This window comes from Dermochelys coriacea, chromosome 9 (assembly GCF_009764565.3).
Source record: "Dermochelys coriacea isolate rDerCor1 chromosome 9, rDerCor1.pri.v4, whole genome shotgun sequence".
Lineage (NCBI taxonomy): Eukaryota > Metazoa > Chordata > Testudines > Dermochelyidae > Dermochelys > Dermochelys coriacea.
The window spans coordinates 32,527,442-32,549,712 of NC_050076.1; the positions used below are offsets into that span (position 1 = coordinate 32,527,442).

The following is a 22,271-nucleotide window of genomic DNA, read 5'->3' on the forward strand; positions in this document are numbered from 1 at the left end:
CTGAAAGATGAAGAAATGCACCAGTGATCAAACAGCTGCCCTACAGATTTCTTTATGCTGTCTTTCTGTCCATGATGAGCAGAATGCTCTGATTGAATAAGCTTTTGAGTCTTGAGGAAGAATTTTGCCAGAAGAGATGTGTCTGTCTGTCTAATGGCCAATTTGATCTATCAGGAAGGTTTCTTTTGACAGCCAAGCAGAGGTAACAGCACATAGGTTTATTTCCAACCACAAAATCTTCCTAGATAATACTTAAAAAACTTTAAAAGAACCTCAAAAGCAACAAAGAGTTTTGTGAGAGGTTGGGTTTTGGTGAAAGGGATGATAATGCAGAACAGTGCTAGAGCTCGAAACCAGAATTTCTGATGCAGGATTTTGAACTATGTAACTGGTGAGAATTGACTAAATCGTTGTTCAATAAGCAGTTCCCAAACTCACCAACTCTTCTAACTGAGGAAATAAACAGGAGAAACAAAACTAAGCTCACCTACTCTTTGAAACCAAATTCTCTTGTACATGCCAGATAAGGGGTATCAACCTCATTCGGTGGAGAGATCATAATTCCACTTCTAATTACTGTCCATTGACCAGGGGTATAAATTTAGGATTAACTACTCCCCTCAATCCACAGTAAAGCTCCCAACAGAACTTTTTGAAAATGTCCAAGGGTAGACTATGACCTTAATGTGTAACTGAATTGCTTTGTTATTATTTGTTCAATATCACATTCAGCACTCCATGGGACAATATATCAAATTTAAGACCATTGCTATCTCTGTCCTTTGTTTCCCACCCTTTGGCTTCATCCTTTTTTACTTTCCTTTTTCTTCTCTGTCTTTGTCTCTCTCCTGTTTTCCCTCTGCATTTCTTTGCCTGTAGCATTTCTCATTTCAGAGCCTCATGGACTTCAAACTCCCCTTTCCCATTATATCTAAGATACTGTTTTCCCTCTTACTCGGTCTTGTCTATTTAGATTGTAAACTCTTTGAAATAGGGACTCTCACTATGTGCATGAACAACCTACCACACTGGGCCCTCGTATAGTCCCTGATCTAGGGCCCTAATATCTGGCAACATCACAATCTAATATTTTTATCCTCATAACACTCCAGTGAGGTACAGAAGTGCTATTATCCCATTTTAAAGTTGAGGAACCAAGACATGTAGAGACTAAATGACTTGGCAAAGTCCAACAGGCATTTGTGGCAGAGTAAGAATTGTACCCAGATCTCCCAAGTTCCAGGCTAGCGACATAAACAGTGGACCACCCTACCTCTTGCTAAAACAATTCCGTCCTCTAAAAAATGATCAGCAGTAACACAATTAATGCTGATATTACAGCATTGTCACTTGGAAGTAGACAAGACATCTGCGTACAACAGAAGGGTTTTAAATAATGGTGGATCTGTATGGACTAGAAGTTTGTAGAGGGGCATCCCTCTTGAAAAGCCTCCCATAATTATCAGACTGAAATATCAGAGGACAAGGTTACAAAAATATGTCTGTATTTAGCAAATAAGAAAATGATCCTCGTATTTCCTGTCAGAGGACTCTCTCTGAAAGAAGTAAAATCGCAGTCATTTTCCAACTCCTGAGGAAGGGCAGAGGCTGTTTGTGATTATAGTCTCATGTACCACTAATAATTGTCTATCTATTGTTTCATTATCAGAAGAGGATGAAGGCACCATGTATAATCATGAGGCTTTACAACCCTGAAAACTTTTTCTTCCCCCAGTAAGAAATGAGGAAGCTGTTCAATATTTTTTATTTTCATCATTCAATTAGTGGTCCCTGACTTATTTACTGCACACCATCCATGCCTGCAGTGAATATAGAATTCATTTTCTAATGGTCTTTCCTAGTGTGCTGCTCACCAAGTGCATCACAAACATTTTAAGGTGTGTGCACAACTGATTGGAAAACCATACTCAGAGAGTAGTTATCAGTGGTTCACAGTCAAACTGGAAGGGCATAATGAGGGGGTCCAACAGGCATTTGTCCTGGTCCCGGATCTATTCAATACCTTCATAAATGATTTGGAAAATGGCATACAGTACATTTATAAAGTCTGCAGATGACATGATGGGAGGAGTTGCAAGCACTATTGCCAGCGTTATTGAGCATTCATAGCTCTGATTGACTTCAGTTTCATTTATGAACATTCAACACATTTACAAGTCAGGCCCCAGCTATCTCAAGATGGCTACACAGAAAACGAGGAACACAGTATTAGAGGCCACCTGTCAGAAATCTGGTGTAAGTGACTTGGTGAGCAAGACGTAAGATTGTGGAACGGGAAGGACAGAACTGAGTTTTCTTAGGTGGCATTCATGTTAACGACAACTCAAGCCTTTCTCTTCATGCAGTCTATTACCTTATTCTCCACACACCTTACAGAGCAAATGAGTTACGGATCCTTCAAACAGCCTCAATGATTATACAATCCTGATTCACTCTCTGAACACCATCTATCCTATATGCTAAATGAGGCTGCGAGCCCACTGAAAAAAAAATAGCATGTGATTATGTAACAAAAGACTGCTTCATAATGCACACACATGCTGGGTGGATTAAGGAATGAAGGCTGAAGTGGCAACCTGCATTCTGGTATTTCCTAACATCCAAATGCTTGATTTTTCAGTCTTAATGAGGTTTGTTAAATGTAATTTTTTGTATGTAATTTCCTAGATTTTTTTTAAAAAGAAAAGGGTAAAAAATGCTGTCATGTACCACTGAAGAAACTTATGTGTCATCACTTGGGTTTGAACCCTGAATTTTCAACATTCAGCACATCTTGAACTACAAGATAACTAAATTATCTGGAAGCAGGAGAAGACTGTTTTCCCAGCAGGGGAATAACCACCAAACCTATTTGCTGGATCTGGCCAAGTAGTCAGGCACTCTGCCTCCCCCCCAGGAAATAGAAGTCTCCTTCCCATGTGATTTCCCCCCCATGGGGAGGGGAGATGAACCATGTGCTAGGTTCAGGGATGCCAGACCAGGTTCTCTCCCTTCCCATCTGCCAGAGCGGAGATCTGCTATAAGGTTCGCATTGAAGCGTCTGCTGCTGCATTAGCCCAGACTTTGAGATTATTCATGTTCAGTTATTTCTGTAAGCTGCCAAAACTTTGCTGATGATGTAACCAACAGAAAGGAAATGATGATTTTCAAAGGTTATAAACCTCAGCCAACAGAATTTTATGGAGAAAAAAGGCACTTTTCTGGCCTCAGGGCTTTCTCCCTCCTGAATTTAAAAGGCCTGCTGCATACAACTGAGGTGTTAGAGTTTCTTAAAAAAAAAAAAAAAAAAAAAAAAAAAAAAAAAAAAAAAAAAAAAAAAAAAAAAAAAAAAAAAAAAAGCAAGCAAAATTTTTTTTATATTGTAAAGTGTCCAGCAATATTAGTTCTCCCTAAAATGCTAAAGAATCAGGGTAGCTGACATGCCAGTTTCAGATAGGGGCACATGCATAAGTTCACACCCCATTTTTGGAGTTTAAGCAAATGCAACAAAACATCCTTACATCTAGCAAAACTATAATTTCAAAATAGAAACTGCTGCTAGCTCCTCACATGCTTATGTTCTGCATCAGTGTTAAATATGTGCAGACTAAAATAAGACTATGGCCTTAAGTATTTAGGACTGTAGAATAATTTTTCCTAAGCCCTATCAAAATAAAAAATATTCCGTATTTCCCGCGCAATCAGCCCCAGTTCAGCTTGAGATCGGAGTCATGGATATTCACCTTGTTATGAGCAACTACCTTGAGAGCAAAGGTTGCCAAATAGAGGGAATTCATGACAAAACTAAGCTGATTACGAGATTCTTCTAAAAAGTCTTCCAGGCCTTCATACCAAAGTCTTTTGACATCTGACCACACCATTCCTGGTGGAGAGAAAAAGCAAACAAAAAGATGTCACTGCATTACACTGTATAGGCTTTCTACTAGTTCTAGTGTGTTCCCGTTGGGTGTTTTGTTTTGCTTTTAAACTAAAATAAGGCCACCTACTTCTTTTCAAAGTATTTTAGTGAGAAGAAGGAAGGGGGGAATTTTGTACATCTATCTGAATAGTATTGAGTTTGATCATAAAATACAACAGTGCAGTAATCATCATTTATAATGATAAAGTAATTATAAATGTTTACCTTCCACAAGTCAACTCTTCGGCTGAAGAAAAATTATCTTTAATAAGGGGGAAGAGGAGAGTCTGGTTTAGGACAAGAGTCCAAAGCCTCACTACAGTTGACATTTTAATAAGTCAACTTTATTTCCGAAAGCTTGGAACCTCATCACACTGTGCTACAAACACATTTTTGTGAAGGTATTTGAATTAGAAAATGACCCAAGAAAAAACAGCTTAAAACTAAACTTCTCTCACTACAATCATCATAATTCCTATAAGGTTAATGACTCAACAGAAATTTTCCCTACCTATCTGATTCAAGGTAACTTAACAGGAAACAAGGGGGTTTTGGTTTTACCCTGCAAAATGTACAGGTTTAGCCTATTCACAAAGAGATCTTAGGTCTACAATGGAAATTTTTCCCCCCCTCGCTACTGAATCATAGACCTCAATTAGGTGTTAAATTCTACCATTATTAACCACTTTACACTTATTCAGAAAAATTCAGCTAATAAAATTCAGTGAGTAAATATTCATATCACAACCTGCCATTTCATAATTTCAAAAGACCTTCTGTAGAAATACAGCTTCACATTTAAGATACACAAATAATCAGTTATTTAATGTTCTTCAGATTATTTGAATAATTCAGATGTTTGCTACTATATTAAAAATTAGGAGAAAAGTAGCATTTACATTACTGGCAACTGAAAACTGTTGGACTTGGCACAGGTTTTTGCAAGTTTTCTAAAACTTTGGTCCAGCAAAAGCAAAGGCAAGTCAGATAAATAACCTAAAATACTTTTTGAAGGGCATTCCTTGTTGTTCAGTAAGAAATATGTTGCGATGATAAAAGATTAGAGCCAAGCAGAATAGAAAATACATACTGCCACAGCTAGAAGTAGAAGATAAAAGACCTATTCTTTCCGGTTATAAGTCTTCGTTTTGGGGTGTTTTGTCTGTACATTGCAAAAATTGTTTAATGTGTAACTAAAACTGACCTAGTTAACAAAAGAAGTTAAACAGTGTAAAACGGTAGTATAGGAAATCCTAAAAATGTTGCATCATTTGTCTAGAAGTATAAGATTTTGTTGCTTTTTTGTCTTGGATTGATTATTTTGGGAGGGAGGGCTAATAGCACTCAAAATATTGAAAAAGTCAATCTAGTATAAAAAACCTGCTTTTAACTTTAAGTTTTGGAGTCAAAACAGAATTTTTGCTATGATCACACAGTATTGATTCAATAAAAAAGTATACCAATGCTCCAAATTCCAAACAAGATAAAGTTAGTTAATGATTAGTTGAAATAACATAATTCTCCTCCAAGTTAATTTTAGTACTTTTTAAAAATATATTTTATTGGAGGTATCCCAAGTTGCATTTATTCTGTATGTATCTCCTTATATGATTCAACAACAAATGCAAAATAACCCATTTATATACATTTAAAATATTTAAAAGTATTAAGATTTACTAATCTCAAAAAAAGATCTTAGTTGGGTACTAGTAATGTGTCTGAGTTACAAGTCACTCCCTTTCAATCTTATCTCACAACACAGAAACAAATTCCCTTCACGGTTTTCAATACGAGTTAAATGCCTAGGCACTTTTGAAAATCCCACTAAGTACCTACCTGCAACTAAACACCTTCAAAAATCTGTCCCTAAGTGACCTAGCAGCCTAAATCCAAATTTCAACATTGACTTGAAAGCCTCGGTCACTTAAGTGTTTTACCCCTTGTCTTTACTAGCCATTTAACAAGAGGTCTGGCTCAACTGTACCAGTTAACTCACCCCTCCCCTTGTCCAGACAAAATCTCCTCAAATACCTGTTGCTCATAGAATTACTCATGGAGCATGCTACATATCTTTAGTCTACTTGTAGACCTGATCTGTTATACTGGAGGGTGATTTAAGTATGCTAGGTCTATTGTTTTTCCTTAAAGAGGCTTCTTTCCACCTGTGGATTAATTATCATCACTCCTAATCTTACTAAAAATTTATATTGATTTTACAATTTATTAGGGCTGTCAAGTGATTAAAAAATTAATCGCAATTAATTACACTGTTAAACAATAATGGAATACCATTTATTGAAATAGTTTTGGATGTTTTCTACATTTTCAAATACATTGATTTCAATTATAACACAGAATACAAAGTGTACAGTGCTCACTTTATATTTATTTTTGATTACGTATATTTGCACTGTAAAAAAACAAAAGTAGTAGTATTTTTCAATTCACCTAATACAAGTACTGTAATGCAATCTCTTTATCATGAAAGTTGAACTTAGAAATGTAGAATTATGTACCAAAAAAACCAAAACACAACTGCATTCAAAAATAAAATAATGTAAAACTTTAGAGCCTGCAAGTCCACTCAGTCCTACTTCTTATTCTCCCAATCGCTCAGACAAACAAGTTTGGTTACAATTTGCGGAAGATAATGGTCCCCACTTCTTTAAAATGTCACCTGAAAGTGAGAACAGGCATTCACATGGCACTGTTGTAGCCAATGCTGAAAGATATTTACGTGCCAGATGCACTAAAGATTCCCTTCATGCTTCAACCACCATTCCAGAAGACATGTTGATGACAGGTTCTGCTCGATAACGATCCAAAGCAGAGCAGACCGACATGTTCATTTTCATTATCTGAGTCAGATACCACCAGCAGAAGGCTGATTTTCTTTTTTGGTGGTTCAGGTTCTGTAGTTTCTGTATCTGAGTGTTGCTCATTTAAGTCTTCTGAAAGCATGCTCCACACCTCATCCCTCTGAGATTTTGGATGGCACTTCAGATTCTTAAAAAAAAAAAAAATCTACAGCACTCGACCCAAGGTTTGTCACATAACTGCACTCAAAAACAAAACAATGCAAAACTTTAGCGCCTACAAGTCCACTCTATCCTACTTCTTGTTCAGCCAATCACTAAGACAAACAAGTTTGTTTACATTTTCAAGAGATAATGCTGCCCACTTCTTATTTACAATGTGACCAGAAAGAGAGAACAGGCATTCATATGGGACTTTTGTTGCCAGCATTGCAAGGTATTTATGTACCAGATATGCTAAACATTTGTATGCTCCTTCATGCTTCGGCCACCATTCCAGAGGAAATGCTTCCATGCTGATAATGCTTGTTAAAAAAAATGCATTAATTAAATTTGTGACTGAACTCCTTGGGGGGAGAACTATATGTCTCTGGCTCTATTTTATTCGCTTTCTGCCATATATTTCGTATTATAGTAGTCTTGGATGATGACTCGGCACATGTTCTTTAAGAACACTTTTGCTGCAAATCTGACAAAAAACGCAAAGTACCAATGTGAGATTTCTAAAGATAGCTACAGCACTCGACCCGAATTTTAAGAAGTGCCTTCCAAAATCTGAGAGGGACAAGGTCTAGAGCATGCTTTCAAAAGTCTTAAAAGAGCAACATTCCGATGAGGAAGCTACAGAACCCAAACCACCAAAATAGAAAATCAACCTTCTGCTGCTGGCATCTGACGATGATAATGAACATGTGTCGGTCCACACTGCTCTAGACTATTATTGAGCAGAACCCGTCATCAGCATGGACACGTCCTCTGGAATGATGGTGGAAGCATGAAGGGACATATGAATCTTTAGCACAGTTTTTCCCAAACTTGAGACGCCGCTTGCTCAGAGAAAGCCCTGGCAGGCCGGGCCGGTTTGTTTACCTGCCGCATCCGCAGTTTCGGCCGATCGCGGCTCCCACTGGCCACAGTTCGCCACTCAAGGCCAATGGGGGCTGCGGGAAGCAGCGGCTGGTACGCCCCTCAGCCCGTGCCGCTTCCCGCAAGCCCCATTGGCCTGGAGCGGCGAACCGCAGCCAGGGAGAGCCGTGATCGGCCGAACCTGCGGACGTGGCAGGTAAACAAACCGGCCCGGCCTGCCAGGGACTTTCCCTGAGCAAGCGGCATCCCTAGTTTGGGAAATACTGCTTTAGCACATCTGGTATGTAAATATGTTGCAACGCTGGCTACAACAGCGCCATGAGAAGGCCTGTTCTCCCTTTCAGATGACATTGTGAACAAGAAGCGGGCAGCAATATCTCCTGCAAACTGCAACCCACCTTGTTTGTCTGAGTAATGGGCTGAACAAGAAATAAGACTTGGTGGACTTTCATGATAAAGAGATTGCACTACAATACTTGTATTAGGTGAACTGAAAAATACTGTTTCTTTTGTTTTTTTTACAGTGCAAATGTATGTAATCAAAAATAAATATAAAGTAAGCACTGTACACTTTGTATTCTGTGTTATAATTGAAATCAATGTATTTGAAAATGTAGAAAACATCCAAAACTATTTAAATAAATGGTATTCCATTATTGTTTAACAGTGCAATTAATCGTGATTAACTTTTTTAATCGCTTGACAGGCCTAATACATACCTATACTATCACCAATCCTCAATGTGCTGGTACTTTTGAGTAAATACAGTTTAAAAATGCTTATTGAACAGTTTTTAGATCTCTAGATGTTCAACAGAATCACCTCACAAAGTATATATTTTTAAAATTAATAGAATCAGTTTAGACACAAACTGTAAACTTTGCAACACTAGCATTTTACCAACTTCCAATCAAACAAATGAGGATATAGATTACATGTCTGTCTATAGTCTTAAGAATTAAGATATATTAAGGCTGTTAGAATTTGATTCTCTAAGTCCTAGAGATTCTAACTTTAAAAGAAAACCATTAAAAGGGCTGACAAATTCATAAAACAGAACAGTGAAAGTTTGGGGACCTATTCTACTCAAAAGCAGTATCTGTGCTCCCTCTACTGGTTCTGCACCAACCACAATTAACTTGCAAATATGCTTCTCTGGGATGTGCTGATATTATTAATGATATTGGTATATAAAAAGGAAGTACATACAATGGAGACAAATTTAAAATAGCATTAGAAAACAAAAGGAGAAAAAGAAAAAAATCAATGATTTTCATATACTGAATAAGAGGATTTTACATAAGAGACTAAAAACAAATATTTTTCTTCTTAAGCCATTTTCCAGTTCTGCAGTGGCTCTTTTATCTGAAATTGAACTAAAACTCAAACATTGCAGAACTGGAAATTCAAGGGCAAGTTACCAATCTTTTTCAATACTGCCACACAGGAAACTTGGTTCAATTGGTGGTCTCCTCCACCTGGGCTGTCGGGGACTAGACTGCTGTAGAGGTTTCCTATTTAAACCTTAGAAGAGAGAGAGTTTGCACTGCTCAGCAGCAAACACTGGGACCAAATTCCATCCTTTTAAAAAAAAAAAAAAGCTGCATCAATAAAGGGCCTTGAGTAGGGAAAATATAGGTAAATCCTGATGGCTCCAGAGACCCACATCTCATACAGTAACAAAAATCAATTTGAAATAGAAGAGAAATAGAAAAGTTGATTGAGCTGAAATAAATATTTATTTATGCATATTTATTCCAAGAATCTGTAAGTATTTCAACCCAGTTAAATTTTTATCAACTTGCATAAAGTGCATGAAAAGTTTTAATTGAATGTGTTTTTTCCAAGAAGCTCAATATGATCTTTTAATTACATTTTCTCTACCTTTTGAAACTTTTAAACTACCAATACTGAAATTCTATCAAACATCAGCCTAACTTCAAACCTTGCCCCAAGTCACGAGAGAACCAAGATCACTTTAAAAATTCCAAATGAAAGTTATGTTTTTGTTTAAAAAAAGAGAGAAAAAGAAAAGCAGGACTTAGCAGAAATTAAACAGCTGCTTTGTAGGTGGCTGACCAAAATATACTATTGGCTTACAATGGCTGAACAGCTGACATAATAAACAAAATGACCCAGTCATGAAAAGGGTGTTGAAAAATTAAGATGATCTCTGAACTCTTAATTTTCAATTTGGCATCAATGAAAAAAATCACTAGCAATCTCTCACTATCTCTTATGGAGGGAGTAACTAATCATATCAGGAACACATGTGCTTACTTTTTTTATGTCATTATTGAAAACAGTCCTGCAACTTAGTTAAAATACATAGTTCTCACATTATCATCTTAACATCCCAAACCATACCCCACATGATCATTCTTGCCTGAAACAGCACTCTACCAACCCTTCCAAAATAGCATTCCTGGTCACTCCATCTAGCAGGGAGCTCTATGAAGTGTTACTTTCTTTGACTACTAAGAATTGCTACAACATTAGATCATAAGTATGTCACTTCCTTCACCCTTTATCCTCCAGCCAAGCACTGATTGGAATTATCATTTCCTACAGAGTAGCACACAACATTATTGCTGGATCAATGAAATGGCCAATGTCAGAACCTTTTGTCTAATTTTATATCCCTCTGATACTTACCAATAAGCCATATTATCAGAAGATAGTCTATTCTCTCAAGTGCTGGCCCCATTGTATTCTTCTTATCCTCATTGTAGACCAGTGAATACAAATTAAGTAACAGTAGGAACGTGAAATATGAAGCTCCATGAATAATAAACTTCATAAAAGGAGTGTGAATTATTCGACCTACTCGAGATTTGGGGGCTAATAAGTAACAGAGAGACAGAACTGGCCAAAAGATGCCAACTGTCAAAACAGTCAAAATCTTCTTACACGTGTGCTTGCGTCGGTAGCCTGCCATCTGTCCAAACCACACAGTGTTGAGAAACTGCTGGCAGTTAGACTGGGCAACAAACTGGAAAAAAAAACCAAGCCCTGATTAAGGTAACCATTATTAAAAATCTATATTCAAGACATAAGTCAGTTATAGATCACACTATATTACACATTTTTTCCTAGCAAGTAGATATAATTATCTTGAAAGAATAATTTTTAAATGTTATTTTTTAAAATGTTAATATGGAGACAAAAGGAAAATATTAGTAAGATAATCACAAATATGAATTACTTTCACCTCCTTTCCCACCCACAAGTTTAGAACATGGATTCCACAGCACTAGTTTTTTTTATAGATATCAAGAACAGATTTCTTGAGAGGCCAGGATAACAGTAAGATTAAGAATGATTTAGCTGTTTCTTTTTTTTAAATCATTTAGAAAACTGTTATACAGACCTAAGAGCCATGCCATTCTCGAAAACCTGCTGCTTCCTATGGGACTGATTCTGGGAGGTACTATGTGCCTCCAAAGTTCACTAACACCATTGTGTTGGGCATTGTGTTGTCTTTGCCATTAACAGGAATTAAGGACCCTCAATGCCTTACAAAATCAGCGCTAAAATGACCAAGTAATCCCATACTAGTCAGATCTACTTTTTAATTTTTATGGCTCTAATTAAGTGAAGAACTTAAGCTGTCACTTATATTAACCTTGTTTTTAAGTGCTTTGCTAAAACAGGGCCCACACAACCAGGAACTTTCAGTCTGAAATATTATGTAGATCAACAGATTTAAACAAAAATTCTGTTAGAAAAGTACATGTCAGAAACTGTTTGTATTTCAGTACTGTTTGAAGTTTAATTTCAAGATGAATAGAAAAAAATAATTCCTCCTTCACAACCACAATAGTTCAGAAAACCTATCATGAAAAATTCTCACTATAACAAACCTGCCAGCAATAAAATATTTATTTATGAGAGAGAGAGAGAGAGAGAGAGAGAGAGAGAAGGATGGATGGATGGATCTTTTCTCATACCACACAGGAAAAAAATAAATGCTATATTTCATCTAATCACAATGGTAAAAAAGGTATGATCAAAGACAGAAGTGCATCTGAAATACTTTTTGTATGTTTGCTTAACAGTTACCTGTAGCACATAATAGTCCAGTCTCCTGTGGGTTGTAATACTTTGGTCTAATTATTGGGTTTAGTGTGTGAGTGCTGGGTGATGATGGTGGTGGCCTCTGACATACAGGAGGTCAGATTAGATTATCTGGTTTCCCTTCTGTCCTTAAACTCTATGACACTGTGGCTCTAAGTATGGAAAATTTGCTCACCATAGCTAGTTTTGGGTTTGTTTTGTTTTTAAAAAACAGTCCTCATTTTTATAGGACCTTTCAAATTTTTCTTATTTTGCTATCTGTAAATTTTGATTACCATTGAAGGAAATATTGTTTCGTCATTTCTGTGTGTACAGTGAAATATAAGGTTTCAGAGTAGCAGCCGTGTTAGTCTGTATTTGCAGAAAGAAAAGGAGTACTTGTGGCACCTTAGAGACTAACAAATTTATTTGAGCAAAAGCTTTTGTGAGCTACAGCTCACTTCATCAGTGTTAGTCTCTAAGGTGCCACAAGTACTCCTTTCCTTTCAGTGAAATCTAAATTTACCGATAAAAAACTAATCCTTTCAAGCCTATGTATAACAAATTGAGAGAGAGAGAGAGAGACACACAGACAGACAGATACCTCCTTTTGGTTATACTTGATAGCAAGTTTTAGGCGACTCAAATTCATCCTCTCTTCTAACAATCCTCGTTTGTCCACATGTTCATCACTAGCTGTATGGTTTAGGATAACTTCCAGTTCCCGTGAGTTCCGTGCCTGTGCAAGTAAATCTTTAGCAAAGGTTTTGCATTGCTGGGCTAGTTCCTCATAATCATTTCTAGAAAATACAAAAGTAGCAGATATTAACGTACCTCTGACTCAGACTTCAATATACACATTAATTATCTCTCTTAAGTGTTGGGACAGAAAGATATGCTTAACAAAACTGAGTTATATGAAGCTGTTATATAAAATTAAGGGCCAACAGCATTTTCTAGAGCCAGTCACAGTGAAGTCAGGTCTATGCAAGTTTCCAGTGTAACAATGTATTTCAATTGTGTGTGCACCATCCTTTGTATCCTAATCTGACAGATCTATGGAGGTGAAATTACTAAACAGAGTTGTAGTGTAATATTTGCCTTCTTTTTTACTTGTAACTTAAGAGTTTAAATCTCCACAGGTTAAAAAGTACACTTCCCAGTCTCCCTCATAAAAATTTACTAATAGTCACAATCTTCTTACAATAATTCACAGCATGGGAAAAAGTTGACCATTTCTTATGTAGGAATTTTTTTTTTAATCCCATAGTTGAAAGTTAAGACTAATTTGTTGGAACTGATTTATTAAATTAGTAGATACAGAGAAAAATCACACCTTCTGCTAGTCTCACCAGGGAACGTAATATACTTCAATACAAGTTATCGTCACATAAGAGCAAGAGCTGAACCCTCACTGAGAGAGAATACTGCCCAAATGAAGAAACTAGATTTAGGATATTGATATTTTGCCTTGGACAAGAAAAGTATATCTACATGAGATTAGGAAATGATGGCCGAGATAGATAGTTATCCCCTACATTTCTGTGACCCTTTTTAATTACAGGGAATATAAAGAAAACAAGTTGTAGTTTAATGGATGTGAACATGCAGGGAAAAAGTTAACAGAACTATAAGTGGATCTTTCAAATCATCATCTGATTTTTTATGAATACAATATTGAAGTATTTGTGCCTGAGGGAGATGGGGAGACAGAACAGAGAGAAACCTTGAAACAAAATTTTTAAATCAGTTCCATTTGTATCCTCCTTGTTCAAAGATTTCACTTTTTTCCTTCAACCATTTTATTTTTAAAAAATTGTGACTAAGAAACAACCACTGCATTTTTGCTGCAATACAGATACAGAAATTGAAGACTGTGTGCTCAGACAAGCATTTCTGAAGAGAATTAGGAAGAGCCATGCGACTCATGCAACAATTCAAATGTAAAGCTTAATCTCTTTTTACTACAGTATAACTTTTACCAAATTTCTGATGTGGTTATGACCAGACATTCCAATGCATGAAAGATTTTTTTTAAAATCACTTGAACTTTTTTTTTTTTTAAATGTACCTAATAATGGTAAATAAGTAGCTTTTTGCAGAGTAGCCTTGTATTTTAAAAATACACTGATGTGTTTAAAATAGTAGTTTAATGTATTATCCTTATAAAAAAGGAGAGTTTCTAAAGAGATCTCCATTTACAACAGACAGCAAAAATTAGATACAAGTTAATCTATTATATCAGAAATATATTCCCGCTAGGGGTCACAATATACACTGGAGTTTGTAGTACTGAAGCAGATCTCATAGCAGAACAGAATATTAAGATACTGGGGCTGTAACTTCAGTATGAAAAGCAATGTCGGGGCAGAGCCTAAACTTGTTTAATCAGTTTATGCCAAGACTACTACAATACTACAAATAATATTGCGATTTTTTAACTTTCACCTCCTCCCACAGATAGGCAATTAGCATCGCCAACTCTCCCAAATGTATAGTAAGGTGATTTTGGCCGCTGCTGCAGTAATTCTCAGTTCCACATCTTCCTGCCCCCTCCCAACTCCAAATCAATTCTGTCCCCCAAGTTCCCATATCATATCAATTCTGTCCCCCACATCTCAGATCTGCTCCTCCTGCAGCTCGAGGAGGTCTTCAGGGTCTTTACAGTTTTTCCTTATTACAATAAGCCTGTGCTTTAAGTCTTAATGGTCTTATAAACTAACATCTAGCAGCAGTTCTTTAGTTGCATCATTTTATTCCCATCTCTTTACAAAAGGCTAAATCCAACCTCTATATGAATACTTTAAAATAAAAGTGGTAATTAACAGTCGCCAAATATTTTGAAATTTTTAATAGGAAAAAAAGCCTGATTAGTTTAACACAAAATCATGTGGCTTGTTAGTTTATAATATAGACATGGCGCTTTTGGTATCAAATATTTATTTATTTATTTTTACATTTTAGTGTTCATATAGAGTAAGCAAAGAGAAAAACAAACAAACCTGAGTCGGGCTCCATGTGGACAAGTGCTGTATAGTGTGTACATGAACCCCAATCCTGACTTGCAGAATTCCTTGTTATCTTAGTCCTGGCAAATTACAGAATATGTTTGAGATATGAGTAAGCTAGAAATTGTGTGGGCTAGGAACTAAGTGTTGTGGTGTCCAACTAGTTTTTAATATCAATTCACTTCAAAATTCAACTCATATCTGGGGAGGTGAAAACCTGATGACACTAAATACACTCAAGTGCCTACCCCCTAAAAAGGATCAAACAATTAAGGATATGTCTACACTAGACAGCTTACAGTGGAATCGATGTACCAATGCAGCTACGCCACTCTAAGATGTCTCATGGAATATTTACACCTCTGAGCGACACAAATTTTGCTGACATAAAGGGTAGTGTAAACATAGCCTTATTATGGCAAAATGAAAAAGTTTTGGCAGACACTGCTCAGCAATGTTGAAACTACTTTTTAAAATGTGTTTGATTATTCATCAGTCTTAATTCATTCCCCATCATTAATCTCAATCTGATTTTTTTAACAGTGCCAAACAAACAAAAAAACCCACAAAAACATGAGCTATGTGGAAAACAAAAGAGAGGTAAAAGTAAGTTTGTATTTCTTTTCATTCCTACCTGAATTCAACTTCGACAAGACTTAGCTCTTTTAAGTCTGCACTAAGTTCAAAAGCTCTCAGGATTGGATCCTCTTCTGTCAACATTATTAAGGCAGGACTGGCCAAACAACGATAGATGTCAAGACGAAATCTGAGACAAAAGGTTCAGAGAGTAAGGCAACTTCTTAAGATGAAGACGCTTCATTTGATTAGCATTTGCAAATCACAATATGTCCTGAAATCTCGGAAAAGCTAAAACTAATTTAAAGAGAGATTACAGCCATAAAATCGGGGGGAGCGGGGGGGGGGGGGGGTCATAAATCTCACTAGGTAGGGTGTTCACATCTACTTTGAAGTCCATTGCAAAGGACAAAAGGAAATTAAACTGCCATTTATACTCTCCCAGAGTATTTATGCCTGCTGATTTTGATTTTAGGCCTAAAGACAACATACTGGGTCACTTAGAATTTTCAAGTGAGAAACATTTAATGTCATGTGTCGAAGGAGGAAACGATTTTGAGTCCAATTCTGCAGTCCTTCATATATGAAGAACTCCCATTATTTTAAATGGAGTTTATATCATAGGAAGGCTGCAACACTGGCTCGCTCTATTCTCCTCACTGCTATTCCAACCACAGTCAGTACAGCAGCAAAAGACATCAGTTAAAGTAATGCTTGTTCCAATCAGACAGCAGGACTGGTAAATGACATGAATTTCAGAGGTGCAAGGTCACATAGCATTAATCATGACACACAGAAAAAGTCAAAAGGAACGTATTAAATGGGGCAGAGGCCACAACTTTATTAAAAAGAAAAGGAGTACTTGTGGCACCTTAGAGACTAACAAATTTATTAGAGCATAAGCTTTCGTGAGCTACAGCTCACTTCATCGGATGCATTTGGTGGAAAAAACAGAGGAGAGATTTATATACACACACACACAGAGAACATGAAACAATGGGTTTATCATACACACTGTAAGGAGAGTGATCACTTAAGATAAGCCATCACCAACAGCGGGGGGGGGGGAAAGGAGGAAAACCTTTCATGGTGACAAGCAGGTAGGCTAATTCCAGCAGTTAACAAGAATATCAGAGGAACAGTGGGGGGTGGGGTGGGAGGGAGAAATACCATGGGGAAATAGTTTTACTTTGTGTAATGACTCATCCATTCCCAGTCTCTATTCAAGCCTAAGTTAATTGTATCCAGTTTGCAAATTAATTCCAATTCAGCAGTCTCGCGTTGGAGTCTGTTTTTGAAGCTTTTTTGTTGACGTATAGCCACTCTTAGGTCTGTGATCGAGTGACCAGAGAGATTGAAGTGTTCTCCAACTGGTTTTTGAATGTTATAATTCTTGACGTCTGATTTGTGTCCATTCATTCTTTTACGTAGAGACTGTCCAATTTGGCCAATGTACATGGCAGAGGGGCATTGCTGGCACATGATGGCATATATCACATTGGTAGATGCGCAGGTGAACGAGCCTCTGATAGTGTGGCTGATGTGATTAGGCCCTATGATGGTATCCCCTGAATAGATATGTGGACAGAGTTGGCAAGGGGCTTTGTTGCAAGGATAGGTTCCTGGGTTAGTGGTTCTGTTGTGTGGTGTGTGGTTGCTGGTGAGTATTTGCTTCAGGTTAAGGGGCTGTCTGTAAGCAAGGACTGGCCTGTCTCCCAAGATCTGTGAGAGTGATGGGTCATCCTTCAGGATAGGTTGTAGATCCTTGATGATGCGTTGGAGAGGTTTTAGTTGGGGGCTGAAGGTGATGGCTAGTGGCGTTCTGTTGTTTTCTTTGTTGGGCCTGTCCTGTAGTAGGTGACTTCTGGGTACTCTTCTGGCTCTGTCAATCTGTTTCTTCACTTCAGCAGGTGGGTATTGTAGTTGTAGGAATGCATGATAGAGATCTTGTAGGTGTTTGTCTCTGTCTGAGGGGTTGGAGCAAATGCGGTTATATTGTAGCGCTTGGCTGTAGACAATGGATCGAGTGGTATGATCTGGATGAAAGCTAGAGGCATGTAGGTAGGAATAGCGGTCAGTAGGTTTCCGATATAGGGTGGTGTTTATGTGACCATCGCTTATTAGCACCGTAGTGTCCAGGAAGTGGATCTCTTGTGTGGACTGGTCCAGGCTGAGGTTGATGGTGGGATGGAAATTGTTGAAATCATGGTGGAATTCCTCAAGAGCTTCTTTTCCATGGGTCCAGATGATGAAGATGTCATCAATGTAGCGCAAGTAGAGTAGGGGCATTAGGGGACGAGAGCTGAGGAAGCGTTGTTCTAAGTCAGCCATAAAAATGCTGGCATACTGTGGGGCCATGCGGGTACCCATCGCAGTGCCGCTGATTTGAAGGTATACATTGTCACCAAATGTGAAATAGTTATGGGTCAGGACAAAGTCACAAAGTTCTGCCACCAGGTTAGCCGTGACAATATCGGGGATACTGTTCCTGACGGCTTGTAGTCCATCTTTGTTAGTCTCTAAGGTGCCACAAGTACTCCTTTTCTTTTTGCGAATACAGACTAACACGGCTGCTACTCTGAAACTTTATTAAACGAGCCTCAAAGCAATGGAGAACGGGAAGCAAAATGCCTCTATCTTCAACTACCAGGCAGCTATTTGGGTTCAGTATGGTAAAACTATCTACAGTAACCAAGAGGAAAAGGAGACAACATCCTTATACCGTACCCTCGTTCATGAGATGAGAGTACTCACTAGTGTGACTTAGTTTATATGAGATTTAAGACCATCCTCATTCCAAACTAACTCAGGTTGATGCCAGTAGCCTCCCGTGTTCCATGCTCAATTTTTTACCCCAAGAGCATGTTACCCATTCAGTCTAAATGCACTGGACACCAGCTGCAAGTTGCAACAAAGTTTTGTGTTTGTTTTTCCCCTCCCTTTTAACTACCTTAACTAACTAGCCAGAACTCTGGGTTGCTATGGGGAAGGTTACAAAAAATAAAAAAAAGACATGATCCTATCTTGTGTGGTGGGGGAATGATCAGGAAATACTCTTCATCTATGTAATGACCAGTAATTCTCATCCTGCTAATATCAGATTATTGTAGTCGGCAAAATAACTATGAACTTTAAAGGAAAATTAATGGGCTATAAGTGCAATAAAAATAAACTTCATATCCGTTGCATAAACATAATCCAAGAAAGGTTTTAGTTACCAAGATTTCCATCAAAGATCTTTAAAAAGCAATGTAAAAATGATTTTGGAAACTGGAAGGATAAATTCCAATTTAAAAATACCTGTTAGAAATTGATTTTTGATCCATTAACAACTATTTCCATTAGACAAGGAAATAAGTGTTTCACTCAAATGCAAATCAGATCAGTTGAAGAGGATGTAAACTTAGTTAAAAACTTTTTTAAAGACTAGAATTTAAATTAGTAAAAGTCTGTCCAGCTCAGGCTCTGCAACTGAGAATTTTAGGTTCCATCAACACTACAACTTTTTCTGATTATATTGAACTAAACAGCAACTAGCAAAATGTTTAAAAAATAAATCACACGCTAATTTGTCATAAGATTTCAAAAGGTCAGAGCTCTGAAGATCATTTGATCCACTGTGCTCTAGTCTTAAGTGTCACAAGAACAATTGGGGGGAAAAAATGAGTAAATGCGGTAATTTATATTTAATACTAGCTCTCTTAAATTATCATCACAATTAGAGTTTTAGTGCATGTAATCCACATTGTATCTGCAAAGGAAGTGTCAGCAATTTCTATAATGTCAGAATACTGAAGTCCAGAGAAAGCAGCAAATGTAGGTGTGTTAATCTCATTTACAGCACTGCTTTTCCCTTTGCAAAATTTATATGTAATTTCACAGTTCTGAAACATGTACATCATACCTCCCACACCACCTTTACACTTCCACTCTGGAACAAAGTTGTCAAATCTCAATAGTTCATTTCAGTTTCATCTATATGTAACTTTCTTAGGTATTTCTAAGGCTATGTCTACACTTTTGTCGGTCACGGGCGTGAAAAAACAAAACAAAACACCCACCCCAACCGACAAAAGTTTCACCAGCAAAAGGACCAGTGTGGACATCGCTATGTTGGTGGGAGACACTCTCCTACCAACATAACTACCATCTCTCATTGGGGTGGTTTAATTATGCGGTCATATGAGAGCTGCCAACATAGAGCAGCTACACAGGAGAACTTGCAGCAGTACAGCTGTGTCGCTGTAAGGTCCATAGTGTAGACATAGCCTAAGTCACTAATGCCTTGGGGTAGATTCTGATATCCTTACTTATACTGAAGTCAACAGGAATATTCATGGAGTAAGGTACTACCCAACATGGGTAAGGGTATCAGAATATTGCCGTTGGTATTTGAATGCCAATACCAGTACTTTCAGACACACAGGAGTTGCTCAAAATGTCAGACTGTAGCTACAGTCCACTTATACTACCTTTATATGTATGGGAATTATTCTGTAAATACCTCAAATAGCTAATTATTTCCAGTCTTGAAGTATTTTGTTGAGTTTAATAAATAAAATTTGTGGTTTGAGTCAGCAAACTGCTTTTCCATTTGCACCCTTACATCATAATTACATAAAATGTAAAATATATTCCATTTAATTTTACACGTTTGGTTCTCCATTTTCCAAAGTAAGTTCCGATAAAATGTTGTTTTCTTAGGCTTACAACCTTCCTTCTAGCATAAATTACAATTATTGAAAGAAATTAGATAATTTACGATATATGAATTTTTTTCCTTTTTTCCTTCATGAAATTAATTAAATAAAAATAATGTATTTTTAAATGAAAATTTTATTTCTATGGCTCCCGCACCCAAAGACCCCCAACACCTCACAAAAATACATACTTAAAACAAATCTGAACAAACACCTTCAGATCACAGAGGGAAACCGAAGGAAATCCCACTGACCTCCACCAAGGCATACAAGCTCAATCTATCCCAAGATAAATATATGAGATAAAATACACTTCTAAATTCCAACTTAAAGAGAGACACGTTGACTCTGAATGATGCTACAGATTTATGTAGTTTGGTAAACCTTGAGGATCTTTTGTTATTACCAAGATCTGATATTTCTGACCTGGAGTGCCGTAGGCTATCTTTTTTGTTCTTTGCTGTGCACAAGGTGCATTCACAGCCAACAGCATGAGGTTTGGGTAGAGATATATCCTGTTTTAACAGCATAGTAAGGATTTCATAGTTGTTACGATGAGCAGCTAGAATGACAGGTGCTACATCCATAGTTGTTGAGTACTCTGGGTTCTGAATACGCTCCATAAGTTTCTGAAATAATATTTAGACAAGTTTTAGATTATCACATGCAACTTTATTAAAATGTTTATCTATAAGTTATAATTAACATGAATGATCAACATGGGCCCAAGTTAACTTCTGATTAAAATATCCCCCCCACTAATAGCTTACAAATTTGTGAAATCAAGGTTATCTAAATATTGGAAATTGACTGCCTTCTAAAAATACAATTACACTATTGTCTCATTTCAGTTCTCAGAGGACAAATATACACATTAATTATAGTCAGCAAAAAGAACAAGGGTTAAAAAGCCATGAAGACTGAGCTCTCTCATCACCAGAAAAACTGTCCCTCAATTAGGGTTAAAGAACATTAGCAGAGCTGTATGGAAAGACTACTCAGCTGCTCCTCACATTGCACCTGTTCTGAGGATAAAGAACTTTTAGTCTCTAGGGCAATAATTTTTGGTGCCTTTCACCAATACAAAATTCATATGAGCAATGAAGAACAAACATTTAATTTTTGCAACCTGCATTACTTGGACAGACCTAGATGTGGGGAAGAAACACAGCTGTTTCCGTTTGGTAAATGAGTTCTCTCTGTATGTTCCATTACTTCTCTGATGGAATTCTATATGTCCATACTCAGGTCTTTTTTTTTTTTAATTCATTTACTTTAAAAATCGGAGCTCACCCCTTCTATAATGTAATTCCCACTTAAAGGAAAGTTTACTTTCTCTATTTCCTCAACATATTGTGAGAAACATGTGATAATGACTTTAGCAAAATAAGAGTCCTTCAGAACTTCGGGGAATCCTGGCTGCTAAGGAGGAAATAATTTATAATTCATAACAAAAGCAGGTGGTCAGTATCACACTTTTTTTTTTTGTTCATGAGTTGGAGAAGATAACGTTCATGCTCCATTCACTCATGACTTTGTTTCATTCCGCAATTTGAGAGTCAGTCATCCCTTACACAAAATAAAATACGCAATTCATAACCTACCCACAGGCAATCTCCTTTGAATTCTGCTTTGTACTGTACCAACATGGAATGCTCGGAGCTACATAAATTGTAAGGAATACTACACTGAAAGGAAACAATTTTAAGGTTAAATGAGATCCACTTACATATTCATGAGCTATGTGCACAAAAAATTTCAACCATTTTGTAGCTCTGAGAGAGATAGCCTGGTACAAAACATAAGAACCCCAACCATTTTCTTTTAAGGGCCCTATTTCATTGCATCTCTTCCTTTTTTATTTCCTCTTGGAAGAAAACTTAAAAGATTAAAAACATTTTCCACATATGTAGTATGTGTCCTCATGTGTCGTCAGAATGAGAATCTTGTTATGAGGAAAGAAAATTGTTTAAAGTTGCCCATAGAAAAATAGAATTCAGTATTTTTTTTTAAATTTTTTTAAGTAATTTTTTTTATTGAGTGATTTTTTTTGCCCATTCCAGTATTCAGGTGCAGAGAAGCTATACACAACTGATTTGTAATGTGCACG

At 37.0% G+C, this 22,271-nt stretch overlaps 1 protein-coding gene across 4 annotated transcripts in view; it reads right to left on the minus strand.

The window, feature by feature from the left end:
- The window catches only part of TRPC1 (transient receptor potential cation channel subfamily C member 1), a 48,917-nt gene that overhangs the window by 21,494 nt on the left and 5,152 nt on the right, over positions 1-22,271 (minus strand). For 3 of the 4 annotated variants that reach the window (XM_038415907.2, XM_038415909.2, XM_043492872.1), the window contains exons 4-9: positions 21,766-21,849; positions 20,588-20,790; positions 15,520-15,651; positions 12,482-12,677; positions 10,477-10,813; positions 3,744-3,883 (exon numbers count right to left, since the gene is read on the minus strand). In XM_038415907.2, the coding sequence (XP_038271835.1) occupies positions 3,744-3,883; positions 10,477-10,813; positions 12,482-12,677; positions 15,520-15,651; positions 20,588-20,790; positions 21,766-21,849 (1,092 nt within the window). The remainder of the gene's footprint in view (positions 1-3,743; positions 3,884-10,476; positions 10,814-12,481; positions 12,678-15,519; positions 15,652-20,587; positions 20,791-21,765; positions 21,850-22,271) is intronic. The other variant, XM_038415908.2, reaches the window with a different exon arrangement.